Below are 27,427 nucleotides of genomic sequence, written 5' to 3' on the forward strand. Positions count from 1 at the left end.
CAGGGATTAAGCAGGAAGGTGATATGATCCAGAGAATAGATTTGAGAGGTACTGAGATATCACAGTTGCTAGAACTCTGTGAACAAAGTGACAGGGAAAAGGGGAACCTACGATGGCCTTCGAGTGCCTGGCTTAGGTAACTGAGTGAATGGCTGAATCATTAATTGAAATAGGGAATGAAAAACAAGGAGCAAACTGGGTATGAGAGATAATAACACCAGCTGTACACATCTTGGGCTTGAAGTGTCAATAAAAAATTCAGGTAAAAATATCTAAAGGAGAGTTGATATTACAAACGCAGAGCTCTGGAGAGAAGTCTGGGACAGTTTCATTGATTCGGGAGTCATGTAGTAGAGTTGAAGTCATAGCACTGGATGGAGAGAATGAAGGAGAAAATGTAGAAATGTTAAGGGAACATTGGAGGAACTTCAGATGCGAGGAGCAGGCTTCCCCTCAAAGCAGTACGGGCTGTGGTGGTGGTGGCTACTGCTGTTATTTTGAATACAGAGATGTGTTATTTTACAAGTGTTTACAATCCCCACCCCTCACCCCCACTCCAGACACAGATTCTCATAAGAATTGGATTTAAAAAAGCACTTGAGAGGACATGTCTTTCACGACAGCTACCATGTTACACTATTTAGCCTGGCCCTGAGCACATGAACAAGTGTTTTATTTACATGACAGACTAAAACAGTCTTCAAAGACTGGCAGAAAATCAGAGCAAGAAGTGGGAACAAGAACTTGATAATTCTGCCATATCTAACAATTCAGAGGATGCTTATCTAGTTATCTGGCCTTTCTTATTCTAATAATGGCAAACTATACATACTCTCCATTCATCTTCTAGTCATTTCACTTAAATAGAAATGGTTTTGCATTGTTGGAAGACACAGGCTCTGAGTTCTCCCCACTTCATTTTATCCATTTCTGCCTTTCCTTCCTATCAAATATATTTTCTAATGGTTAAGAAGTCAGAGATAGTTCCCTTTGAATCCCTTACTTGCTGTTTCCACTTAGTCTAAATGTCTGGGTAAAAACATTTCATGCTATGAAACCAAAGAAGGTTTCTCTTATTCCTCAGAAATAGACTGTCTCTGCAGCAGCGAAGCTATTCCATGATTCCCTCTCTTAAATGTCCTGGCTTATTAGCAGAAGAAAGAAAAGGAAAAGGGGCAGAAAAGAGGAAAGAAAACTTAATCCTAACAAACTTCACAGTTAAGCATTTGGTTAACTGGATGAGAACTGCAGATTACTTTTAAGGTTCCATGAGCACAAATACACTTTCTGTCAGGTCACAATAAACATAGATGCTTCTAAATATCAAACAGTTAACAGTTAGGATCAAAGAAAGATTTACTGAGAACAAATTCATTGCACTTAAAATACAGTAAAAGCCAGTCTTCCTCCCACATGTGCCCAACAACATCATGATAAAATAACATTTTAAAAATAAAAAGATATAACTGCACTCAAAAATTGTCATATATCTCTGTGAAAAAGAAAGGAAACAGTTTCAGAGGTCAGGGGAAACACATGCCAAAAGTCTACCGGCTCCAGGACCTATCACACCCAACCCAACCAGCCAGACCTTTAAATCCTGTGCTGTCCTAGCACACAATGCACCACAATAACACACCACGCAGCAGGGCTACAACCAGGCTCTCCACGTGGAACCAGGGGTCGGGAGGCGCTCTCCACAGGAAATGGAGACCAAAACTCTATGGCCAAGTTCCCCACTTGCCTGGGGAACTGGATTTGACATGCCCACCTCTCCCATCCCCAGGATACGATTAATGTACAGGGATAATAAGAGCCGGTTCTGAACCAAAGCACCTAGATGAACCTGGAGGCAAGAGACAGAAAAAGAGCGGAAAAAATAAAGGAGAGACGGAGACTCCAACCCAACATAACCATGTGTACACATACAGAACCCTCCTTCACGGTAGACTTGTAAACCACAATTCCAAAAATACAAAGAAAACTAAGATCGTCAGCAAACACAACAAATAAAAAGAACTCAGAGCTTTAGAGATCTGTAATATGCAGAAAAGAAGTGAAATTGTGTCATGGAGGCCAAGACATGGAAGCAACCAAAGTGTCCTACGACAGATGATTGGATAAAGAAGGTATGGTACATATGTACAATAGCATATTACTCAGCAATAAGAAGAGATGAAATACTGCCATTTGCGACAACATGGATGGACCTCGAGATAATCCTGCTAAGCGAAATAAGCCAGACAGAAAAAGTTGAAAACCACATGGTATCACTTATACGTGGGATATAACCTTAAAAGCAATAAATAAACAGGACAAAAAAAACAGAGACTCACGGACATGGACAATAGACTAGTGGTTACCAGGAGCAGGGGGCGGTGGGGTGGGAGGGGAGAGGAGGGAGGTAGATGGGGAAAAATATAAATAAAATTTTTTTTTACAAAATTGCCAACATCCAGATCCCAGAAGAAGAAATTAATTGAGAGGAAGAACTATTTAAAGACATAATCACCAATTCCTCAAAATTAAAGGAACTTCCCAGATCTCAATCCAAAGGACTCAGGGCACCAAACGGGAACAAGGAATGTAGTGCAACATCAGACGCGTTATTGCAAAATTTAAGAATATAAAAAAAAAAAAAAAATATCCTGATAGAAAGAGCAGATGATATAAAATACAATTATATATATGCAAGCTGCCAACTACCATTCAAATGTGAGGCCATAATGAATTATTAGGCATAAAAATACTCGAAGTTTACACACAAAGAACTATATTAATAACACTAGTATTTTTTTCATATATTTAAATAAATAATATGAGATGTTTAACAAACTTGATAATGTATATTTTTGTCTTCTAAAATCTCTAGGGCAAGAAATGGATAGATGATAAATAGATAGATTAGATAAATATAAAAACATAACCCAATTGATCCAAAACCTAAATTCTTAAAATATCAACATAGTGGAGGTAGATAGCTCAAAGGGAGATGAGAGTCCATTAAATTATTTCTCTTATTAGGAGTGGAGAGATAAATATAAATAATTTAAAGAAATTGATAAATGAAATTATAAATCTCAAAATAAGGAATACCTTAGCAATGAAACAGAACATTTGTTTTGAAGAGAAAGCAGGAAAGAAAAAAATAAATCAAAATTCATTATATAAAAATTATAAAATGACAGAAAGCCTAACATAATGGTAATTACTATATAAATGTATTACACTTACCAATTAAAAGGAAGTGACTCTCCAAATGTGTATTTTAAATTCAACAATATGTTGACTACAAGAAACATGTTTAAAACAAGACAAAGATTGAAAAATAGTACTAAGCAAATAAGAACCAAAAGAAAGATAATGATCTTAATAATCTGCATGAAAAATAGATATTTTATATTAAGATAAGGACAAGATGATCGAATAAGGAGAAAAGCACCTAATGATACAGCCTCAAGGAACAAATAGAATTATAAAGAAAAACATAAAAATCAATAATTGTTAATTGGAGATTTTAATGCAGTCCTCTCAGATACTGCATCATGCAGGGGGAAAAAAAGGATATCTGTAATCAATAATACAAAGGTGATCTATTTTACACACATACACACACCGTGCCATAAACATAAGATACATATTCTTTTCAAAGACACATAGAATATTTATGAAGAAAGACTAAAGTCTTAAAAAATTCCAAAGAATAAATATTATGTTAACCAGACCAAACAGTTTCAGGTCAAAATATTTAGAACCTAATAAACAAAAAGTAGATGTTATAATATCCATATGTTGATAAACCAAGTGTGTGGTTAAAAAGAGAATCACAATGGAAATTAAGATTTACAAGTCAATGAAAACATTTCATATCAAAATTTCTGAAAACGCAAAATACCAAAGAATAATATTTATAAGGAAACAAAAGGTTCAGAACATTTTATGCCATATTAAGATAATTTTCCTAAATATTGATGGTCAAAGAAGTCATCATGACCATTTGAATACTGAAATTAAATTCGGTCAGAGTGAACTTTCAATAAAATCAAATTTCCTAAAATATATTTGGTATCCTTTTTTTAAAATTTTAGTGTATTCAGTTAACAGGGATTACTTATATACTATTATTAATATACAGAGGCTATTTCATAAAGTTAAAAGCTAACATTCTTAACTAATATTTTTCTTATCTACTGATATGTAAGACTTTGTGGCGGGGCGGGGGGGGCGGGGTGGAATCTCCCAAATCGCAGTGGATAACTGATGATAAAAAGTAATTTGACATACTAAATACTCACCCTAAGTACAGAGAACTAAATCTCAAAACGAAACCATCTGTTTCACCTTTGAGGGTAGCTTCAACTAAAATTAGGGGGACTCTTTTACAGCAGGGAGTAAACAAAAAATTGCTCTGGTTAACTCCCACCCCATGTCCCTCCCACCTGGTGCCTGGGTTCATTCTCCTGCCACAGCATTTTCTATCTTTTAAAACTGGAGTGCCTAATAATAACCAATAATGTCCTGCTTAGAGTAATTCAACTTCTTTGCCCAATTTGGTGTGTCTGCTCTAATGATGACTAGAGCATCAAAAATTTAAGCCTAATATCTGAAGCTGAAGAGAACTCTGGAGGTGGAGAAGAGAGAAAGGGTATCCTCAAGGATAAACATTCTCTGGGTAAAAGTCATACTACGAGAAAGATCAACAGCTCTGAGAACGAAGTTGATAAAAGACTTGAGACTAGGAGGGCATTATAAAATGCTGCAGGAGGAGGGGAGGAGGAAAGTTTCATGTGTTTGTTTTGCTAACGGATATAAGCCTATTCAAAATATAACCTTTGAACTAAGCAGGAAATATTCATGCTGCCCTAGTGTGCACCAGGTGACAGATATTATAACATCAATAAAATCTCCTTCAAGCCATGGTGGCGTTCCCTCTAAATGCTACCCAGGACGTAGACTGTATTAACAAGGAGAGGGGTGCCTAGTATCAAGAACAGTACTGCCAAACTCGTTTCAAACACTCTCACAATTCCTACTTTGCTAAAATAATGTCTGAGTTGCTATACTTTACCATGTTAAAACTAGTTTTTACTGCTGCACTGACTAGTGCAAATTAGAATAAGCCAATATTTACATTTTCTCTCCCCTCAGCTCAATATGCTGTTGAACTTGACACTGTAAATAAAACGTAATGCTGAACAAAAATATGGAAGTGACCTGTATAAAGATAAATCCATATAGGAGCTGGTGAGAAGCTGTAGATATATGAAACAGTAGAAAGAAAACATATCTCCACCGATTTTCAGAAAGCTGACATAATAGATGGGATAGGGACAACAGTGGAATTTTAAGGCTGATGGAAATCAAAGGATATAGCTATTCATTCTTTAATGATCAAGTGTATGGGAAGAGTAGCATGAATCAAGCAGCGCGAGTCCCTGAAATGTGGTTAATATAAGTCAAAGTATACTACTTGACTTATGAGAAATGAGGTATCATAGATCTGTCATTCTCGATGAAAACAAAACTCATCTGGAATTCTTTAACAAGGACATCCAAGGACATTCTAGTTGTCCACGGCCTCATCCTTCCTATCCAAGCCTTGTAAGTACCTAATGATGTCTACTTGCTTCTTTCAAATTACTGGCTGAAATTGTATACAGTGAAGAATTCAAAAGTTCCAACTCTGACTAAGGGAGTGTGACTTCCAGAACAGCTCATCACTCACTACTCCAAATGGAGGATTACAGTTTTGCCCAGTATTCTATTTGTGCATCTTGTCCTTAGCACTAGCATTCCCATAATTATTGACTTACAAACACTGGGGTGACCACATACTCAACTTTACTGCAAGACTAAGGAAAATGGGAAATGACCCTACCCAAACAAGAACAGCCTGTCTTATCTAGCTGGACTACCGAAGACTGACTCGTCCAAGTAGGCCACTTCTTGGATGTTGAAAAAAAATGTGAAAAGTTCTATGACTTTCTCTAACTAGAAGCTGCAGTTTTCAAACAGAATGACTGGCACACAGCTGAGCAATCTGTGAGCAGCATGGCTGAGAAGAGGACTGGTCAGATTCAAAACCCAACTGACACCTAACCAGTCAAAGAAAAGCCAGCACTCCCTTGTTCTAGTCTACATGAACTGAAATGGCCAAATAACTGTGATAACTTGCTTTATGCGGCACCATCAAGTGGTGGCATTAAACAGGTAAGCGCCACAGAAAAAGTTCAAAGACAGACAAAAATTAAAGGTGATATATTTTTCAGGCCAGATATCTGTTCGTATCCTTCTCAAAACAGGGCAGGAGATTAACATCATATTTCCTTATACATGAGTTTTCCTTAACTGGAAACGTGAGTACATATGTACACATACACACACGTTCTTATCTTAACTTAAACCAAACAGAACAATAAAGATAGGTTAGAGAATTCAAATTTGACTTTAAAATTGAACCTTTAAAACTGCTAATGTAATTGGGTACCTTTCTTTAAAAAGCAGATCCAACTCTACCAAAGAGAATTCTTTACTGTCCATAGAGTAGTAGGTGTAAATGATTACTGTTAGAAAATAGTCTACATTCTACGATCAGAAAATCTTCTCTAAAGTTTATATTAGGGAAGAAGGGGGTGGAGGATATAAGAAACTAACCCTGCCGACTGCCCATTAAGGAAAGAAAGCTAACTGTGCTTCTCAGCAGTGGGAGCTGCACTGAGAGACAGGTTATACCAATGCCAAGCGAAAGAAAAGGTCTCTCAAGTCCCACTTACCCCAATTCTCAGTTCCACTGCAAGTTAAAGCAATGTCATGCTGGGTAGGGGGCAAGATGTCCCAGTTCCTCTCATTCCATTTTGCCCTCATCAAACAAAACCAATCATAATGAAGCTACATAGCATGCAGATCTATGACAGTCAGCGGCTGGATGAGAATAATTCACTCAGGCAATAAATTTCTCTAGCAGAAATAGTGACTAGGAAAGGAAAATGTCACTCTTAGTGGACTAACCGCCCATTCCCAATCCCAAAAACTACAAAAACAAAACTGCATCTCCCTCTCCCCCGACAAAAAAATAAAAATAAAAATAAGAGAAGAGGCAAATCCTCAACTATAAATTAAAACGACACATTAAGGCATTAAAAGATGTAATGAAATTGCCATAAAATTATGCAGATTTTCTACTGTCCAAAGATTTAAAGATTAAGCATTATGCTTGCCCCAAAAAGTGTATGCTAGGAAAAGATATGCCTAAAGTGTATGCTAGGAAAAGCTGATGAGGGAATCAGCTGTGTTATAATCGCATGACATAAAACAGACGCTGACAAGAATGTTAGAGCAGCAGCTGATGAGCATTAGGTAACAACCACAGAACCACCTCTACGACTTGCAAAAGTCGATCGAAGTCAGTAGCGATTCAATTATAAAATGAATAAGACCAGTTCAGCTGCAATGTCAATAGAAGTCAAAGCAAATTGCTTTACTCTATAAAGTAGAGCATTTTTATATCATAATCACAGTCCTGAGGCATTATTTACAGACTGAGATTTCAGCCCACATAAACGAACAAAAAATATAACAACCATGTACTTCTATGCTTGGAAATCAAAAAAGTAATCAGATACTATCTTCCATAAACTTCTGAGGAAGGCTGACACGATGACAGCTCAGAAAATTTAGAGCACGGTGCACAGAACACAAACTCCAGCCCAGCTGAGATGATGAGGGCTACTGGACGCTATTGACCTGTCTTCATCCCCCACTATTTTTCTCACATATAGAATGTTAATGATTATCAATTGCCAGATTAAGACGCCAGCAACCAATGAGCCTAGGTATTACTCTGGACAGAAATAACCAAAAATAAAATATTAAGTTTTATTTTCTATGAAAGTATATTTCAAGCATTCTACTTCATACAACAGGCCGTCAAGAAAATATAAGCTAAAATTTTGAAGTAAATACTACACATTGGGTGGTTTACAGACATTAGCTCATTCATTCTTGGAAAAAAACCACGTGAAATTTTATTGCTCCAAACTCATGAGGCTTAAAGGAGAATTTGCCGAGATTATGTAAGTCATCAGGAAGAGGACAGAGATTTAAATCCATTTTGGTTGAAATCCAAACATTACCACAAATAGTTTTACCATTCCATAAAACTCTTTGCTGCTAAGTATTTCCAGTGATAACGGTCCCCAAAATTCTAGGAAAATATGACTCAGAGAGAGTAGCTCAAGTAGAAGGTAAAAGATACATAAGATCTAACAGGAAATCACTAAGCAGCAGGAGCTACCCATTCTCTGTGGTGTCAATGAAGTCTCTCCAGGTCAACTCATACTAGAGGGACTTCTTACCCTTCTTTCTACTTCAAAATCTTAAACTTATACTCCACACACCAAGTACCGAGCACGGCTCGCATCAGCATTAAGCCGAAATTTTGTAACTTAAATACATATATGTGTATATATCTTGTATGTTTGTGTATATCTGTATATGTGTGTAAAACGAGGAATACTTTACAGGAAAATGTAAGAAATACAGATAAGCAGAAAAAAGAAAATCATCACACTCTCACCCCTTAAGGATAATCATTGTCCTAAATGATTAATATTCCTCCAAAATTACTTCTATGCTTATACATCTATTTACATAATTTTTCCTTTAGAACTAAGGTTAGTCTGAAAATACTGTTTTATAACTTGCTTTATTCATTCAAAAGCACTCTGTGTATTATTCCTAGGGAAACATTTTTGTCATTGGAAGGCTAGACATCTGTGTGTGGTCAGTAAGGGACTTACGCCATCTTCTTGTGTTTGGCTATGGAACACAAGGCCCCTTTAGGAAAGCCATGCCCACAACAGAACACGTGGAACACTATACATCAGTGAAAAAGGAGAGGAGCTCTCTTCATATTGACCTGTAAAAATTTTAAAGTAAGGTACACAGCTAGCTTTTGGGTGCACACAGGGATAAAGATTTATATTCAGATTTGTTGATATGTACATAAAGAACTGTGGAAGGATAAATACAAAACTATAGGTGGACCCACACGAACCACTACTACTTCATCATTTATGACTTAAACAAAGAGCAGTTTTGCACAGTACAACCCCACTAAAAAACTGGTTATCAATCCAATCTGGATCTCAACTCTGAAAAGATTTAACTGTATGAAATTCTGGATACTTTACTATTTTCGGTTTATTAAATGAAAAAAAAATTGCCAGTATTCGATAACATTGAAACTAAAAGATGGCACTCTTCTATGACCCAATCCATTAACATTAGAAGTCATAGATCTGTTTTTTCAGATGCATTAGGGTGCAGGAACTCATTTGATGGAATAATGGAGACTTCATTTTGTATCATTTTCTACTTTTTGGTGTTTTAAACCCTGGAATGTATTTTCTTTCTTTCTTTCTTTTTTTTAATGTTTTAATAAAAGAAAGGAGGAGAGAAGAAAAAAAAGAAACACAGCAAAATCCAGCATATTCAGACATTATCAAATTCCTGATGTGTTCTCATTAAAGCATCAGGTAACAACTAACCTAAAGCATCAGGTAACAACTAACGTAAAGCATCAGGTAACAACTAACCTAAAATCAAATGGTTGCAAAAATCATAAAATAAATGTGTCATTGCAATTAAAATGATTGTTTTCCATCCCAGCTTTCCATAAATGTGAGCATCCTTTTTGTTCCTGGAGGCCCGTTTTTATCACAGTGCATTGAGTCCAAGGTTTAAAACCATACTCATCTCTGGCTCTTTCTTTTCCTTCATCAAGACCATAATTCTGATTCCCTTACAACAAAACTAGGCGCTTTTTAAAATGGAAAATCTAAGAATATTCTGAAAAAAAAAAAATCAAATAAAAATCAACACATTGTTTGAAATGCACAGGCGACATCTGACTTCGCTGTGGCATTTGTATGTAGCACTTGAGCAGGGTGGTTAGAAACCCAGGCTCTGCCATCAAGCTGCCTGGTTCAGTCCTGGCTGTGTTGCTAACCAGCTGTGAGATGGGTGACTTATGGGCCTTCTCTGCACCCCCATTTCCTGAGCTATAAAACAAGGATAATAATATACCTAGAGGATTGTTATGAGGATTACCTAACTTTGATGAATATTGGTAAAAAAGGACCTGGCCTACGATATGGTTTATGTAACTGTTCAGTATTATTACTCTCCAAATTTTGCAATCTGTTTTGCATTTAGTATTAAAATTTTTAAGAAAAAGAGTGTATCTTCAAAATAACTAAAATAATCAGTAGAGACTTAAATAATCACTATTTCTATTCTGACCAAAAGAAAAAAAATACAATCATGACCATAATCATATTTCGAGCTCAAAAAATCATGCTGCTGATTTTAAAGAATACTACTCCATGCAAAATGTCAGCCCAAGAATTCATTTTAATTGGCTGGAAGATTTTTTTTTTTCCATCCAAAGGTGACACTGAACTCCTAAATGCAGCTCAGAAGGTACATGGGAATGCCGTGGAAAGCAGAATGAGCATTCAGAGAGCGCCAAGCTGCCAAGCTGCTGCCTAGAGCTTATCAAAGGCCACTAGAGATAAGTAGTTACAGGGGCATCCTTCATAGTGACTCAGTCTCACATCTTTTCCTTTTCTCTATGGCTAGCAAGGATTCAGTAAATAAAAATAACCGGCCACGGTTTTGTTTTGTTATATTAATTGTCAAATGCACCCTTATTCCACGGTAATTTTTATCACAGTCCATAAGAGTTTCCTGGGTGATAGAAGTCACTTGGCCAACGGAAAGACCCTCCATGTTTGTTCTCATCTTCCTGGCTACCAAAGAAAATGTTTCAAATCAGTCACTCTTGACAGCCTTAAAAATTCTATTTCATTCAGGATAAACAATACTTTGGTTGGTTTGAAAAGATGTTTCTTAGACAGCCCAGCTACCTCCTACGCTGTAAGAGTTTCAAAGAGGGCTATAAAGAGAGTGACAGCTGCTTGAATTCAGAACTAGAAATTAAAATAAAAGCTATTAGAAGTGAAGAAAAAACCCACACCACAGGGAGACAAGCTTTAAAGATTTTTTTTTCTCTCTTCTATAAATTCTAGTTACCTGCCATGAACTTATTTTCACCACAGAAGCAGCCATGTATTTTTTAAAGGATTTTTTTTCTCCCCTCTAGAGAAAGGGGGAAATGTTCATCCCACACAGAAGCAGAGTTAAGATTATACAGGAAGTCATATAAAAAGTTGCCTGTGCTTTGTCACTATCATTAGGGGGGCTGAGGTTCAGCGAGGCTTCTGGGGAAACGACAGGGCAGGGGAGGTAGCCTGCATGATGTATGGGCACGCCACAATTCAATTCCAGTCCTGAAATTTCTGGCTGCTTTTCCCGACCCATTGATCTCAACACTGTAAAAGTGAGTTAAGAAATAATCTGTCTACATATACTGTCACTAATTCAAACCTGGTCTTAGGTTTCACTTCACAACACAGTAATTCCATGTCAAGGAATCATAACATTGCTCTGAAGACTAGCACTCAGGAAGTTTTTATCCAGACTCCACTCATGAAGTGCCATGAAGAAAAAAAAAAAAGATAAGAATTGAGAGAAAATTATTAAGGTTAAGACAAAGATTTGCTCATGCCCGGTTACTTGAGTTGATTATGATTCTGTGTCAAGCTAATGAGATATTTATTGTCTATAAGGAAACATTAATAGCTATAGAACATGACACTAAAAACCATGTCAACGAATGTTTTATAGTACATAAGTGTCCTGATAAACATTTTGAGAAAAACAGGGTAGTTATAATTCACTTACAAAAGCATGTTTTCATGAAGGTGATTTCTAAAGCTACTCTCTTGGAAATGGAGATTAGAAAGTACATAGGTGCCATGACTGTCAGCTATTCTTCCTTGACTTCTACCGAAATGAGCATCTTTTCGTATAGTAGTTTCCTCCCATCCTTTACGCTAAGCCTACGAATCAACGAGGGCATGCGTCTGTGAGGGAAAGTACGAAAAAAAAAGAGCTTTACATTGTTCATGGTTATGAGACTTCTCTTTCTCTATGAAGACATAACATTTTAGTAATTATTTAATATTTCTCTGTCCACTGACTTTAAATATATGCTATTTATACCAATATATTTTATACATTTTCTATATTTTTCTAAGCCAGCTTCCAAAGCAATTATGTATAGCAATATGCATTGAGGACATTAATGAAATGAGACATTTCCTTTCTTTTGATAAAAAGATGGTCTAAATATTAAAAACACAAAAACAAACAAACAAAAAAAAACCCAACAAACCTCAGGGCAGAAACTAAGACATAACCACAAGTATAGATTTACCTATGAGTCTAAAATGTGGCTGATTATATTTGTTTTGATTACTTGCCTTCGACCTTCACAACCAGTCAGTTAAGAAGCCCCAATGACTTGCTTTAACATCTCTCCCAGATATCCATTTTGTTCTTCATTCCTCAAGCCAACATCAGCTCAAGCCCACATTACTTAACCAGTCTTTTACCATGGCCTTTCTGATTCCTACAGACAGATCTGTCCCACTCTGGATTTAGAAAGTGATCCATATCAGGATATGCTCTTCCTTAGGGTAGAAGGAAAATGATCATATTTCCTTGCTTATCTATCTCCCCTTCAACAGTTATATTTTCACTTCTTTGCTTATAAGGCTCTGCACCCTCGTCATGCCAGCTACCAACAACGCGGAACTACAAACACGTTCATCAAAATGTGCTGCCGTTAGCACATCTGAGATCCAAGTGTGAAACTGCCAACCCAACGATAAACAAGGAAGACCCACTCTAAAATAATATCAAACCCTGCCAGTTGGCTTACAAAATGATTGTTTTCCACTTGCTATAAATCATATTTTTTTAAGTTGCCTAAATAAACTGCTCTATTACGTACAAAAAAAAAAAAAAGATAGGCAAGGAATACCTAATCACTCAAGAAGATACAAATAAAAACTAGTCTTGTGACTAATTCTGTTTAAAATTAGAGCTAGCATAAAAAAAAAAAGAGAGCTTAGTCAAAATTCAGATGATAATATTCTCTCTCTCCCCAGACCTTCTTTAAAATTTTTTCTTCTGCTTTCAGTGAAAACTGACAAAAAATATATCTCACATTGCCCCATGACCTTACTTTGTATTTGGAGAAATTACAACAAACACAGAAGTCTCCCCTTTCATAGAAGTAGGAAGGACATAAATTTGGAGTGGGCAGGAGAAAACAATGATACAACATGCACTCAACATTTTTAGAGTTTACTATGAACTCTACAGAAATTAAAACACAACGATAACTTGAGAATGAAATGCATGCAAACCTTTTATTTTTCCTGTTCTTTTCAGCACTTAGCAGTCTATCCTAATATTTGCTACTTTGCAATACTTGACTTGGCCAAATCTGCTCAGCTTTGAAGTTTTGAGATTATTAAATGCTACATGAAAATGAACAATATGGCTTCTACAAAATAATGAAATACAAGGATTTCAGTAAAGATTTAACAGCTGCTCTATTTAAAGAAATCTAGCTAGATACCATATCCATTTCAGTTCGTAATAATAATCAAAAAATATCCTTAAGCAAGGAACTAGAATTTTAAAGTCTTTTGTAAATGATAAGTTTAATATTATTTAATCATATATTACAAAGAAAAATAACAAGCACGTGTATGCAGCATGGCTAAATGTGATAAAGCCAATTAAAGTCTTTATCAAAGTAAAGATACTAAATGTCTTTAATTAAACTAGTCATCTCAATTGAGGGTGTGGCGGGGTTATATAAACGTAATAAAAATCACAGGTCTAATGGCTGAGTTTCTCCCCTATTTCATGCCAGCTGGGATTCTCTGCTTCCAGGCTCATGCTTCAGGCTTGCTGAGTCTTTGCTAATGATGACTTTTTGATGTGCCTGATATTAAACTTAAACCAACTGAGTGTTTTCTAGGGTTGGCTGTTTGGTACATCAGTTTCATACTCCATTCAAGGAAGAAGATGAAATAACATACCACAAACCACTTCACTCAAATAAATATCAAATCTGTGACCAAATTATCATAGGGCCAGAATCTCCAGTCACCCATGCTAGTACCCTGAATCTTAGCAGATAATCTACTTAGCTTCCAAATAAATATTATTTGTACTGATTTCATTAAGTCAAATTTAACTTACATTATAGTGAGTAAATCGGGGTTCAGAGGTGGGGAGGGGAACATATCTGCATTTAAATTTTCTATCAGACTCATATAAACTAAAACAACTGAAAAATAATCAACCAAAGTTGGCTAAAATGTATACCTTAAACAAAACTAGACAGACAAGGGAAGTGACTCTACTATGGAAAAAAAATACAATGAAAGATTAACTTTTTTTGAAATTTTCAAATAGAGTTGACAATTAGATGACTCAGGCTACAGAAAAAAAAAATTAAGTCCTAGTGATAAGAGTAAGTTATTTTAAAAATGGGTAGAGTTTTCAATATGTTAAGTGATATTCAACAACAAATTTTTTTAGTATTCTTTCCCTTTAGGCTTTCATTCAAAAGCATATACACCACTCTCTTCATTTATTCCTCCCCTCTTTTTTTAGAATATGTAAAATATATCCCTATTTTGTTCTCTCTGAAATAATTCTTCTTCACACACTTAAGTTTCACTAAAGCTTACTACAAATAATGGAGGGTTGTGAGGGATACATAATAGATTTAAATTTATCTTATGATCTCTAAGATAAAATAAAATAAAATCACTCCATGGACAAAATCATGGGCTTTCCTGGCAACTTCCCCTGACCCACCAAAAAAAAAAAAAAAAAAAAAAATCCAAGGTTACAATCAAGAAGGATTAAAGTTATAAAATACAAAATAGAGAATGAAACATCATATAAATGATTAACAAAGACTAACAAGGTCAGTCAACTATCTGACAATCTTTTTCTATTCTCTTATATTCAATTTTTAAGAATTACTATATGACCTAAAAATTAAGAAAACTACAACTGCATACCATTTTAAGTACTCCCATAAAAGATATGCTGAATACCACTTCAGTAGCTTCTAGCCCACTTATAATCACTTAGCAACCTAATGATCAAAAGATTAATATGCTGTGCACATGTGACTGGATATTATGATTCGATTCCTAAAAATACCAAAAAAGTAGATGTAATTCTAAGAACAAAGGTCCTTCTTTGGTCATTTCCTTTATGAAATACAGTCAGGTCAGTTTTGAGCCAATGTAGGTATTATTCTATGTCTTCACGATTTTTTTCCCCTCTTACTTTGCAACATTTCCCTCTTTCACTCTTTATTAACACTTCCACCTGAGGACAAGTGAGATGTAAGGAAAGGTGCAATTCGAGCTAGTCAGTTTTACTCCTTATTAGCAGCTCTACTGAGAGACAGTGAAAGTGAAGAGAGAGAATAAAAAGGTTAGCTGGGATCAGACGCTGAAACTAAATTCAAAAAGGAAACTCTGAAATTACAAGTTGATTTTAATGATTCATGCCTCTCCTCTGGAAAACAAGGATGTGACTGTAAAACTACCATTTGCTGCATGTGTCTTAAACAATTTAAAAGAACATCAGAATGTCTTAGCCCCCAGTGTTATCACAGGAAGCCTTCCGAGTCCTTCTGCAGACACCTCCCAGGCAGTTGAGTTAAAGAGAGTAGTCACTTGCTGGCCTGGATCTTTGGATATTAACTACCTGGACATCTGAGTATATAGCTGCTTGTGATGAAGGTATTGTATTTGCTTCTATTTTCATTCATTCCCTTCCTCCCTTTGACAATCATCCCATACTTCCAAACCAACATAACCTCAGTAGCTTGAAAGAATAATGAAAGATACAAAACAAAGATGAGAAGAGGAAGAAAAATTAAGACTAATTTCAAATTCAGAAAATGTTCTCAGCTGTGGTGAAGTCCCACAACAGTTAGAATTTTAGACATGCAGACTGAAAATGCAGGTTTTTGAGACCGTGACCATCTTATTCTCCACACCAATAACCACATGGTTACAAATCAGCAATCAGTGGCCTCTACATGGCTCACTGTCTTGTGCTGTAGAGATCAGTGTTTAAAATTCAAATTTTCAGGCTCTCTTTGAAAACTAGGCAACATCATGGTCACATGACAGCAATTAGCTGGGACATGAGAACTTCTCTTTGCCAGAGTCCCACTGAAGCTCAGTCCTCTCAGCCTGGCCCCCAAATGCAGGTCAATCTGCCACCCCGCCTTATGATGAGATACCTGCCTTGTGAGAAACAGGGCAAGTAAGCTGCAGAAGCCATAAACCCCAGAGCAACGGGGAACAGTTGTCTTTAATCTAGATGCATTTAACATCGGCCTCTGTCTGCTCCTCTCATGAAAGATCTGCTTTAATTTTTGTTCCCCTTGCATTTGTCTCAGGGTTATGTAACCTCACAGGAGGCCACACAAGTCTCCTAAAAAAGAAATTTAAGCTTTTAAAAAAATAAAAGGAACCATGCATAACAAAGACAAACACAAAACTAAAACTTGTATTCTCTCTCTGACAAGAAACCTTTATCCTAGCTGTTAACCTCAAAAATTATCATCGTAAGGGGAAGAGAAATTAAAATACAAAGGATGGAAAGCCATGGCTTGCCCTGGGGTCATATGATATACTATATTCTCAACATGCTGTCAAGAATAAAAATATAATGGACATCTTACCATCTTCCGGCTCAAGACAAAGATTATATACAGCCACAGGTCTCTTGATTCTCTGGCCTGGTCTCTTCGATTGCCTTGGTGGAGCATGTGGGGGTGATGCTGACAAGGAGACTGGCTCAGGGAATGTGGCATCAGGCAGTGTCCTAAAAATCTGCCATCAAAGCATAAGAACATTAATTGTTTCCCCTGAACAGAAAACCTATGTATTCCAACAATAAACCAACATCAAACAACATTTGATTTGGAGTTCATTCAAAATAGGCTGGAGCCAAAAATCCATTCCTTCAAATTTGGGGTATTGGTCATGAATCTTTTATTTTTAACAGAAAATTTCAAAATACAGTATCATTAAAATTAAATTAAAATTAAATTTCTTATTAAAATTAAAGCAACATCAAATCATTATGTTTCAAAATAAATTCATTCCCAAACTAAACAAGTATAATTATCTTTACCACATGTAGACAATACCACAGCTCTTCATCCACAAAAGAAGTAGCCAGGATAAAATATTAAAAACAAATATCCTGTTAAATTTCACACAGGGTTATATTTATGCCAAAAAGCTGGTCTCGATTTTTTTACACAAACAAAAACTTATGACTGCAAATATTTTCTACATGTTTAAAAATAGCTTGTGCTTATGAAATTACCTTACAGATTCCCGCATACATTCTTCTTAAAATGTTTTGTAAATTTTATCAATTTACTTAATACCCTCCAACTTCTCTTAATAATCTCCCAGAATGTTAGCACCTTGATTATCTACAGTGTCATTCATATATTAGCAATAACAACATTAAAATGTGCTGATTCTTTGCTTAGCAATTTTTTTTTTTTCTTTTTGGAAAAGCAATGTGTGCCATAAAGGGAAGTATATCATCCAGAGGTGATTTATAATAGACCTTCCATGGCTGCCAAGACCTAAGTTCAGAGGCTTCCTGTCCCTTAGAACACTGGAGGCCCCTCAGCCTTCAATGAAGTCATAAAATAAAATATTTAGAGACATCAACCTAACAGACAGAGCATCTCCAAAGAGCTGATGTTCCTTAGGTAGAAGCAAGAAATAGGAAAAAGGGCGACTTGCCTTAAACAAACAAACAAAATAACCCATAAACATAAAACAATTAAAGGCACTGCGTGAAAGCTCCATTGTTTCAAGAAAATTATTGTATTTGTGCATTTGAATTAAAACAGGCATGGGACCTGCAGGTGAGGGTATCGTATGTGTGTTATCATGTTTAACAGAGACAACTGTATCAGAGTTATATTCACAGATTCTAAAAGTTCTCACCTAAAAACTATTATATGCCAATAAAAATAAACATTTCACCAGAGCATTTGCTGTATAGTACCATACTGCCCCCTCATGTGTAAACAGAATTTTTAAAATGATTTAAATTACTGTGGACAAATATTTGCTAGTGAAAACTTAATTTAGTGCTCCAACTGGTAACCTGCTAACACCATATTTCCACAGAATCTGTGTTCCAACAGGGTATTCTGGCAAATAGCAAACTACTTATCTGCCTTAAATATATCCGCTGTCGTCAAAATCACTGTCCACAGCTGGATTTGTTGCCGTCTGTCACTGATCACATGAAAGGTTGCGGGGTGGTGAGAACAGGACAGGAGTCAGGTTGAGAACAGGATGACAATGATGGAGAGAAGAGCAGATGGGAAAACTCTTAATTCCGTTAAAACGAAACAGCACCTACGTGTGACCAACATTTGGAATGCTCCTCAACTTATGTTTGATCTGTACAAACATGGCAAATGCCTCTGGAATATTACTAGAATAGGAAACCAAAAATACACAGAGCCAATGCACCCAAAGCCGCATAAGCCGGGGAAAGTTAAACCCCAAGAAGCGGCACCGGTGGGTGGCACAGCGGATCACCTTCCGAGCAGACCTTCCTGGAAGATCACGTTGACTCTAATCGTTCAGTGCTGACAACGGCTCCTTCTCCTCCACGGTCACCACTGCCACCTCAGGGTGACGGGGTGGGCAAGCGAGTGAGGAGTGAGGCGCAGGGGTGGTCCCAACTTCCAGGAAGATTACCGAGCAAAACAGGATCCGTGGGACTCTACTACCCCAGGGCTAGGCCTCCAGAGTCTCCAGAAGACTTACAAATCCTGCCGCACACCACGACATGGATGAACCCCGAGAGCACTATGCTAAGTGAAATAAGTCAGAGAAAGACAAACCTTTATGATCTCGAATGGACATGTGAGATCAGACTCATAAAAGCAAACTCATAAAACAGAACAGATTGGTGGTGGTCAGAGGCAGGGGGAGGAGGGAAAGGGGAAATGGGCAAAGGTGATCTAAAAGTACAAATTTCTTCCAGTTCTAAGATAAATAAGTTACAGCATGGTGACTATAGTTCACAGTACTGTATTTTATGTTTAAAAGTTGCCAAGAGAATAGATCTTAGAAGTTCTCATCACAAGAAAAAAAATATGAGGTGATAACTTTGAACTAAACTCATTGTGGTGATCATTTCTGTATATATAGATATGTCTATATATACACTTTTATCAAATAATTGTGTTGTGCACCTAAAACTAATATAATGTTACATGTTAATTATATCTCAAAACTGGAGTAAAAAAAACGATATCTAGGGGTGGGTGCTGGTTTTTGAAGGTGGTGTTGTTTTTCTTTGGTTTGCATTTTGAAACTCTCCAGGTGATTCTTTTGTGTAGCCAGGGCTGAAAAACACTCAGTCATTCCACAGCATTCTATGCCTGTCTTAGACGGATCAAAATCCTAATCAAAACACCAGAGAAATTATTTCAGCGAAACAGGCACTGGATACGCAATCAATTACTTGGACCTTTCTTAAGTCCTAATTAGGTATAAAATATTTCAAAGATTCTAAAGACCAACCACTTCCTCAACAAACTCTATGTTATGTCAGCATTTCCCAGAGCTAACCTGTCATCCAGATTAGGTAACACTGAAGCATGGACACTAACTTGAGAAGGCACTATCATGGCTTTTCAGTCTTCCCAGCTGTGGAAGCTTAGACATACTATTAGTGTATGCCTTGTTTTTTTCAGCTGTGTAATGAGAGCTGTATAATAATATCTATATACCATATTATTTCAGGGATTAAATGAGATAATGCTTATAAAGTGTTTAATACAGCACTTGGCACACAGTGACCAGAAATATATGGTAGCCACTGCCATCTGTGATATGATCACATCCAGTAAATAAAGACATGGATGCAGACCCTCATTACTCTATTCGACCACCATTTTGAGAAGGTACTAATTTGCTGAGGTCTTGAATATTCCTCAAATTCAGTATTAAGGTTGTTACTCTAAAGAGTTTGTGGAAAAAGTTCATCCAGCAATGGGCTGAAGAGAAGCGACCAAAGAGCACCTTTGCAAAATTCTCAAGTCACCGAGAATCACACGATAGTTTTTTTATATTTATTTCTGCACTTCGACACTGAAATTTTAGTTTTAAAATACTTCCTATTTTATTGAATATATTTAAATTCTAATAACACCTACTAGGTAGTAGGTTTTCTCTGAAACACTTTAATGTCCTCAACGACCTTTGTGGTAACTACTGCTCCCACATTTTAAAATGAGAAAAACTCGACGATTAAATAATTAGCCCAGTCTGAAAAGGGTAGAGTTGGTATCTGAACTCTCAACTCTGAATCCAAATTCCCTGATGCCAGTTTATAAAAGAAACAAAATTTAATTCTTAGGGAAAATCACCAACTACTGTTCCATTTCCATTTAGAAAGAGTAAAACTGGAGAATATCCATTCAGACTCACCTTCACTGTACTGTCTGCCTAGATGTTTCAAGCGTCTGTCTTTGGCTGCACCAGCCTCTGTTCTAAGCTTTTTCTTTCTACGCGTCAAAGCTATGCTCTCGTGGTTCTCTCTGAAACCCCAGAAATGATGTAAAAGAATATTCTTTTTAAATTTAGAAGAGGAAACAATAAACTATTTGCTTTAAAACTGTGACCTGCTTTTTGGCAATCTCATTTTAGAAGTTAAAAGTTAGCTTCTCTTGTTCTATATAACTAAGAAGCATGTTGCCCTTAACTATAACACTGATTTTCCAATTCTAGAACCACTTCATAGATGCAAATGCCTCCATCGCTCAGATCTCTTTCCAAAACCTTTGACTCCCTGAACTTCCTGAGCATCACATCTCACGTTACCTTTGTTCTAGACAGGATAAACCCTTCTTAAGCAATACTAAGAATCAAGAGATCAAGTCTACTCAAAACTTGTTTTTGTTTTTGTTTTTTTTCAGTGTAGAAAATTTCTCCACTGCACCTTCATATTTACAACATAAGAAAAACTCAAACCAGACAATCCAATGACAAAAAACAAAACTCCACACGTAGGCGTGTCAGGTAAGGAGGCGCTTATGCAGGTCTCCTCAGAGTGCTAGCACAAACAGAAGTCTGGCACTACTGTTCAGAGTCACAGATGCCTCAGACTCAACAAAGTCGATGTTAATGCCCATGAGACTGAGCCACACATAGAAAACCCTCCCCAAGTCCTTCATGCTCTGCTGCCAGGGGCGACATATGGAGAATATGAGGCCAATTCTGCCAGAAATACTTTGCAGGTAACAGAAAATAAGGATGGCTTCTGGAAATTGTGCTTTAGTACCCAACTCAAATCTGCAGCATTTCACTCAGCTGAATTAATAATATGGTTAAAAGTAATTATTTTTTAAATAGGTGTTTTACATAAGAGTTCGCTGATAAGACTACCACTATGCTTGTATTTTCCTATCATCTTGAGTAATAAGTTGCAACAACCGGGTACTGGCAATATGCCCTACATTATGCCAAGTGCTTGACCTACAAAGATTTGAACCCAGATTTCCTGATTCCACATCTGAGTCATCATGCTCGCGTGCCTCCAATGTTACCTAGTCATGTTAAGTCCCATTCACATTATACACTCTTTGGAGATGCCATACTTAGCTACATCTATGCATAAACAGGTAAAACATAGCTACATCTATGCATAAACAGGTAAAACCAGGAGACAGTTGGAAATCAACGCACGCTCCCCTTTAGTAAACCTTTAACATAGAAAGGAAGGATGAAAAATATTTCCAATTTTCTTTCTAAAATATGTAACTATAAAATGGCCAGATATTACTTTCGACTTCAGAGTGTGGGACAAACACTCATCACCCTGGGGTGTGTGACTCTAAGCTGGCTCTACCACCGCCAGAACTTCCATCCACAACATAACTGCAGAGTCTAGCTCCTGTGTGAACAGTAGAGAACCCTGAAAACTTTCCAGCTGCCTGTCCTTGAATCAGCACTATCCCGTGACTAAATGTGAGCCTTTCATATAAAATTTAGCTAGAATCAATAGGGACTGACTGACAGTGAGATACTGGTTGGGTTCAGGCTTGATGCTGGAAGTATTCTAAGGCTTCATGTTTGTTCTAGTTAATGAACACTAAGAGTCTCAGAGCTGAAAAGTATCCTAGTTATCACTCGGGCCAAACCCTTTATTTCACAGTTGAACAAACTGAGGCCCCTATGGTAAAGATTTGCTCAGATTCATTCCACTAGTTAGTTGCAGACTCAAGCTTTACTCCCAGACCAAAGCCTCAATGCCAACTGCTATTTCCCATCTTGCTGGCTCTGATTCTCTCCAACAGGCTTATCCTTTATGTATGTACTTTCTCATTAGGAGAGATTTTGCTCAATAGTTGAAATTCTTCGGAGCGCTTTCATATGCATTATCTGATACAAGCCACAACACAAAAATCTGTTAGGCTGACATTGAAGCATGTTATAGGGTCTTGTTCGGACTCCTCCTGCTACCTGCCAGCACGAGGCCCTTTCCATTATGCCACAGGAGAGAGTGAGAAGGGGGAAGGAAACATTCCCAGTCCAGTAGCCATCCATCCCACAGGTTAAAGCTCTGATTATGGCTCTGACTTACCATGAGCTTTTTGAAAAACAACTTTGATTTTTGTTAACGGCTGAAAAAAAGAAAAGCAAAAAGTATACTTTTTGGAATTTATCAAATTCCAAATTCATAGACTCTTTTTTTTTACTTCTAAACTTTTAGCTTTAATTTCAGGGGACATTTTCAGACTCCTTTCCCAAATGGAGTACACCATATTGATTTCTGTAGCAGTCTATGCACTAAATGGAACAATACATAACTGACTTAGATTTTTAACGTCAACATTTCATTAAATGACAACTTTTATCAACCAGATATTATAAAATGGAATCTTCCCCAGAACTACCTACCCCAAACCATGGGCCTTTTCACTGGCATTAACTGTGGATGCAATCTCATTGCCCTGGGTTTTCTAATGTTTAACAAAGACCACTGGGGAAGGGGGTAGTAGTAGTAGTAGTAGTAGTAGGAGGAGGAGGAGGAGGAGGAGGAGGAGAAAGAGAAGGAGGAGGAGTAATAATACAATAACAAACTCTGATAAAATACTGGGGACCGAATGGTATTAACAGAATTTTCAAATGCTCACTAGATAATTTTCTCCCCACTCCACATAAGGCTAACCTCTCCTGATTAAGCCAAAGCCGCATCACTCTTTACATTTATAGTGTGAATATATATCCTCAATTATAAAATGTTTTCTGTTTTGCAAATCTTTAGAAACACTCCAGATGCAGTTTTATCAGTTTGCACCTGCAAATATTTGGGAACTGCAGCATATACTTCACAAAGTCAGAAGAAAACACTTGCCCAAACACAGCTGTACCGTTGACTTTCATAACCCACATGTCTACAAATATTCTTCACTGAATAAAGAGCTGATGCCAAGCTAGATTTTGTTCAATCATATGTCCTTTGCTCACATGCAAACAAAAAGTGTGCATTTCAGCAATAAAAGCCTAGAATAACATTCAAGAAATACTAATATTCTATGTCAACTACAAGGCATACTCTATATGTAATATTCCTTTGTTTTATCTCTTCCTCCTTATCCTCCAGTTTGGGTGTACAACTTCTTCCAAGGTTCTTTTTCTTCTCCCTTTTTTATGCTTCTTCTTTCTAGGACTCAGGCCTCCCTCAGAAGTCACTTGGTTCTACAGCAGCACAGAGGACTGGAACACAAGAGGGCTACCATTTGCAGTCCTTGAAGGCCTTGGGACCTGCAAAGACCCAGGGCTAGCTTGAGCCATGACAAAAACCCGGACTCTGCCTCAATGTTACCTATGAAACTTTAAACTGAATATAAGTAAACACATTTAGAACTGCCTCATCATCATCTGAAATTTTCAAGGTGAATGCTATTTTTTCTTTTGGAAAACAAGTGACGATCCCTAGTCATTTGGGTAGGCTGGCATACCATTTCCCTAGAAAAAATAAATAAGCATTGGATCTATTAATTTTCCAAAAGGAAATGTGTGAATTTTAATCACAGTGAAGAAAACATCTCCTGAAGTCATGTATATATTTATCAGAATCATCTGAAGCCTCCGCCAAGTATGTATGACCCCACGCATGGGCTACTTTTTAAAGAGATAATGCAACCTCCAATTTTTTCTTACATTTAACCTCTCATAAAAATAAACTGGCTAAAGCAAAACTATGTTTTAAAAGTAGTCAATGAGATTTCCTTCAACTGATTCCACTTTGCCTAGGACCATCTTTGACACAAATATTTCCAAACATAATGAATGATGCAGTACCTACACTTTTAAAAAGAAGCTGCAGAAGTGCAGGATGAGGTATATGTGCTTTCGCAGCGGCCATGAAAAAAGTCAACATGGATAGTAAGGGCAAGACATATCATGACTGGTAAACTGTTGACATTTTACAGAGGATTAACAGACCTGAGTAGACCTAGAATGAGGTAGGTGCTAATTGACTGGACCACACTAGAGCATTACATTGTTTTGTGGTAAGAGCATCAAAGAGAAACAGAATTGTCGCCAATGGAGTGTAAAGATCCTAGACTCCAATTCCCACGAGTAAGGGGGATTCCCCACACCAACAAGCAACTCTCCAAAACCAACTGGGTGCCCCACAATTCAACAGAATTCTGATACTACCTATATGGAGAAAGCATCAGATCCCATAGGTTAAGGGCTCAGTCCTCACAAGACCTTCGGATGACAGTCATAAACCCAGGTTGTCACATATGCTTTTGATGAACGAGCTATAAATCAGAGGTTTCCACAATCGCCTCCTTAGGTTCAATTAATCTGCTAGAGCAGCTCACAGGATACAAGAAACCCATTTACTAACTAGATTACTGGTTTAGTATAGTATAAAGGATATTAAATAATATGAACCAACAGCCAGATGAAGAGATACATAGGGTGAGGTCTTGAACAAAGGAGTTTCTGTCCTTGTAGAGTTTGGGGACTGGCACAGTGGCACTTTGAAGCCTTCTGGTTCCCCAACCTGGAAGCTATCTGAACCCCATCCTTTTGGGGTTTCATGGAGGCTTCATTACATAGGCATGACTGATTAAACTATTGGCCATCAGTGAATGATTCAGCCTCTAACTCCTCTCTCCTCCCCACAAATTAAGGGATGGGATTGAAATTTCCATTCTTCTATTCATGGTTGGTTCCCCTGGCAACCAGCCTCCATCCTTTGGTGCTTTCCAAAAGTCATCTCATTAGCATAAACCTGGTTACATAGAAACAGGCTTGTCGTGAATAACAAGATACCAATTTCATCTTTATGGACTGAGGACAACAGACCAAATACAGCAAAAGTGTTCCCATTGCTCTTATCACTCAGGAAGTTATAAGGGTTTGGGGAACTGTAGACAAAGATCAAACATGTATTTTTTATTATAAATCACATCGGAGTATAAACAGGAAGGTGGTAAATTCAAAACAAAGTCATACGACTGAAGGACCTATAAAGAAATCCGATAGGTCACAGTACCAACTCTCAGTGCCTGAAAACACACTATTATGTGGAAGAGGGATTCACCTGGCATTTAAGGCTAATGGGTTGAGAAGAAGGCATATTTCAGCTGAATATGAGGGTAAAAGCCTTCTGAACCGGTGAAGTTACACAACTGTTGGGCAGTTAATTTGGGAGATAAAGAGTTCCATGTCAGCGAAGTTTTAAAAGGTAAGACCAGGGGTATTCCAAAAGAGGTTCAAACACTGCATGCAGGGCTTGGATGGGTCAACTCATGAATCTAGGAGGGAAAACATATACACCCAATCCCAAAAGACAGAGTCACTCACCAAGCTATTTGAGCCAAGTGACTCACTCTTCCCAATATAGAAGCAAACCTGTGAAGCTGACCTGTCACCCTTTTCTGAAGGACAGAGCAACCTTCCCCCATCCCCTGAGAAACATACAGTGCACCCCGCGGAGGCCTCTGGGCTCTCCTCTTCCCCTACTCCAGGTCAGCCACACTGGGTTCTGTATGTTCTAACTGCACCAGTGGTGCGCGGTCAACACGCCAGAGGGCCGCCTTGACTATACAGGGAGCACGCTCATCTTTTATTCTGGTTTTCTCTTTCCAAAAGAAGAAACTGTCAGGTATTAATAAATATACAAAAAAGCTTTGTAAACTGTTACCATTTCATAAATATATTCATTATAAAGAAAGTCATCCTCATCTGGCCTCCAAAATACTAACCTTATCATTCTTCCATGTTTTTGTCGAAGAGCACGGTGATTAGCCCCCTTGAGGTTTACCAAAAGCCACAGAACCTATAGTCACTTTAATCTTATTTTCCTATATCCTATTATGCAAAACTATGTATACAAACAACAACAACAAAAAATATGCAGTAGATAGTAGCGCTGAGTCTGTTCCAAAAAAGGTCAGCGAGTCCCAGTGATAAATAAAGTGTGCGTACTGGGGAGGATGAGAGAGGGCGGGGCAGGCGGAATCTCACCCAGGTGGCTTAAGCTCTAAAACTGCCGCCAATGCGGGGAGAATGACATGGGAGGAATATCACTGATCACCTGTATATCTTGTACTGTATTTTCATTTTGTATAAAAAGATGCAGATAACATGTCTTCAAATACATAACCTTTAAAAATATTCCCTTTTCCACCTAAAAAAAATAATCCTCTGGAAGTAAACAGTGAAAGAGAACTCACTAACCCAAAATTCATTTTCAGGGAAATAGTGGGACATTCTTTCTGTTCATTGCTGTGTAACAGACCTCTCCACAGCTTAGTGGTATCAAACCACCACCATTTGATTATGCTCGTAATCTTTTGGCTCAGGAATTTGGGCATTGTACAGCAGAAATAAGCAGACTCAGCTGGGGTCTGTTCCATGGCTGGAAGTGGCTGTGACTGGAGCCACGGTCCGAAATCTCAGTTTTGGTTGCTACTTGGATTCTTCAGTTTTGTCTGCTGGAGTCTGGGATGACCAAGCTATTTTTCCATACGTCTGATGTCTGGGATGGGGAGATTAGAACTGCCGAGGATTGGCTGAGTATCTCTCTTCCTCTCTCCTACACAGCCTCTCTACCTTGCAAGCCTGGGCTCCCTTACAGCTTGGCATTTTTAGGGTGGGCAGACTTCTTCCATGACAGCTGACACCTCCAGAAGGAGCGTTCCAAGAGGAAGGAAGTGGAAGCTATCAGTCTCTTCCTGTCATAGTTAAGAGTCACTTCTGCCATAGTCTAATGATCAAAGCAATCTCAGGGTCCACCAAGATTTAAGAGAAGGACACACAGATTCCCATATCTCTATGGGCAGAGTGTGAAAGTATTTGTGGCCATCTGTAATCTGCCA

At 37.5% G+C, this 27,427-nt stretch overlaps 1 protein-coding gene across 1 annotated transcript in view; it reads right to left on the reverse strand.

The window, feature by feature from the left end:
* ARHGAP10 (Rho GTPase activating protein 10) overlaps positions 1-27,427 on the reverse strand; it is a 270,546-nt gene that overhangs the window by 31,259 nt on the left and 211,860 nt on the right. Inside the window, exon 19 of the mRNA XM_011359402.2 lies at positions 16,706-16,856. Coding sequence (XP_011357704.1) covers positions 16,706-16,856 — 151 coding nt within the window. The remainder of the gene's footprint in view (positions 1-16,705; positions 16,857-27,427) is intronic.

The sequence above is a fragment of the Pteropus vampyrus genome, unplaced genomic scaffold (assembly GCF_000151845.1).
Source record: "Pteropus vampyrus isolate Shadow unplaced genomic scaffold, Pvam_2.0 Scaffold47, whole genome shotgun sequence".
NCBI lineage: Eukaryota > Metazoa > Chordata > Mammalia > Chiroptera > Pteropodidae > Pteropus > Pteropus vampyrus.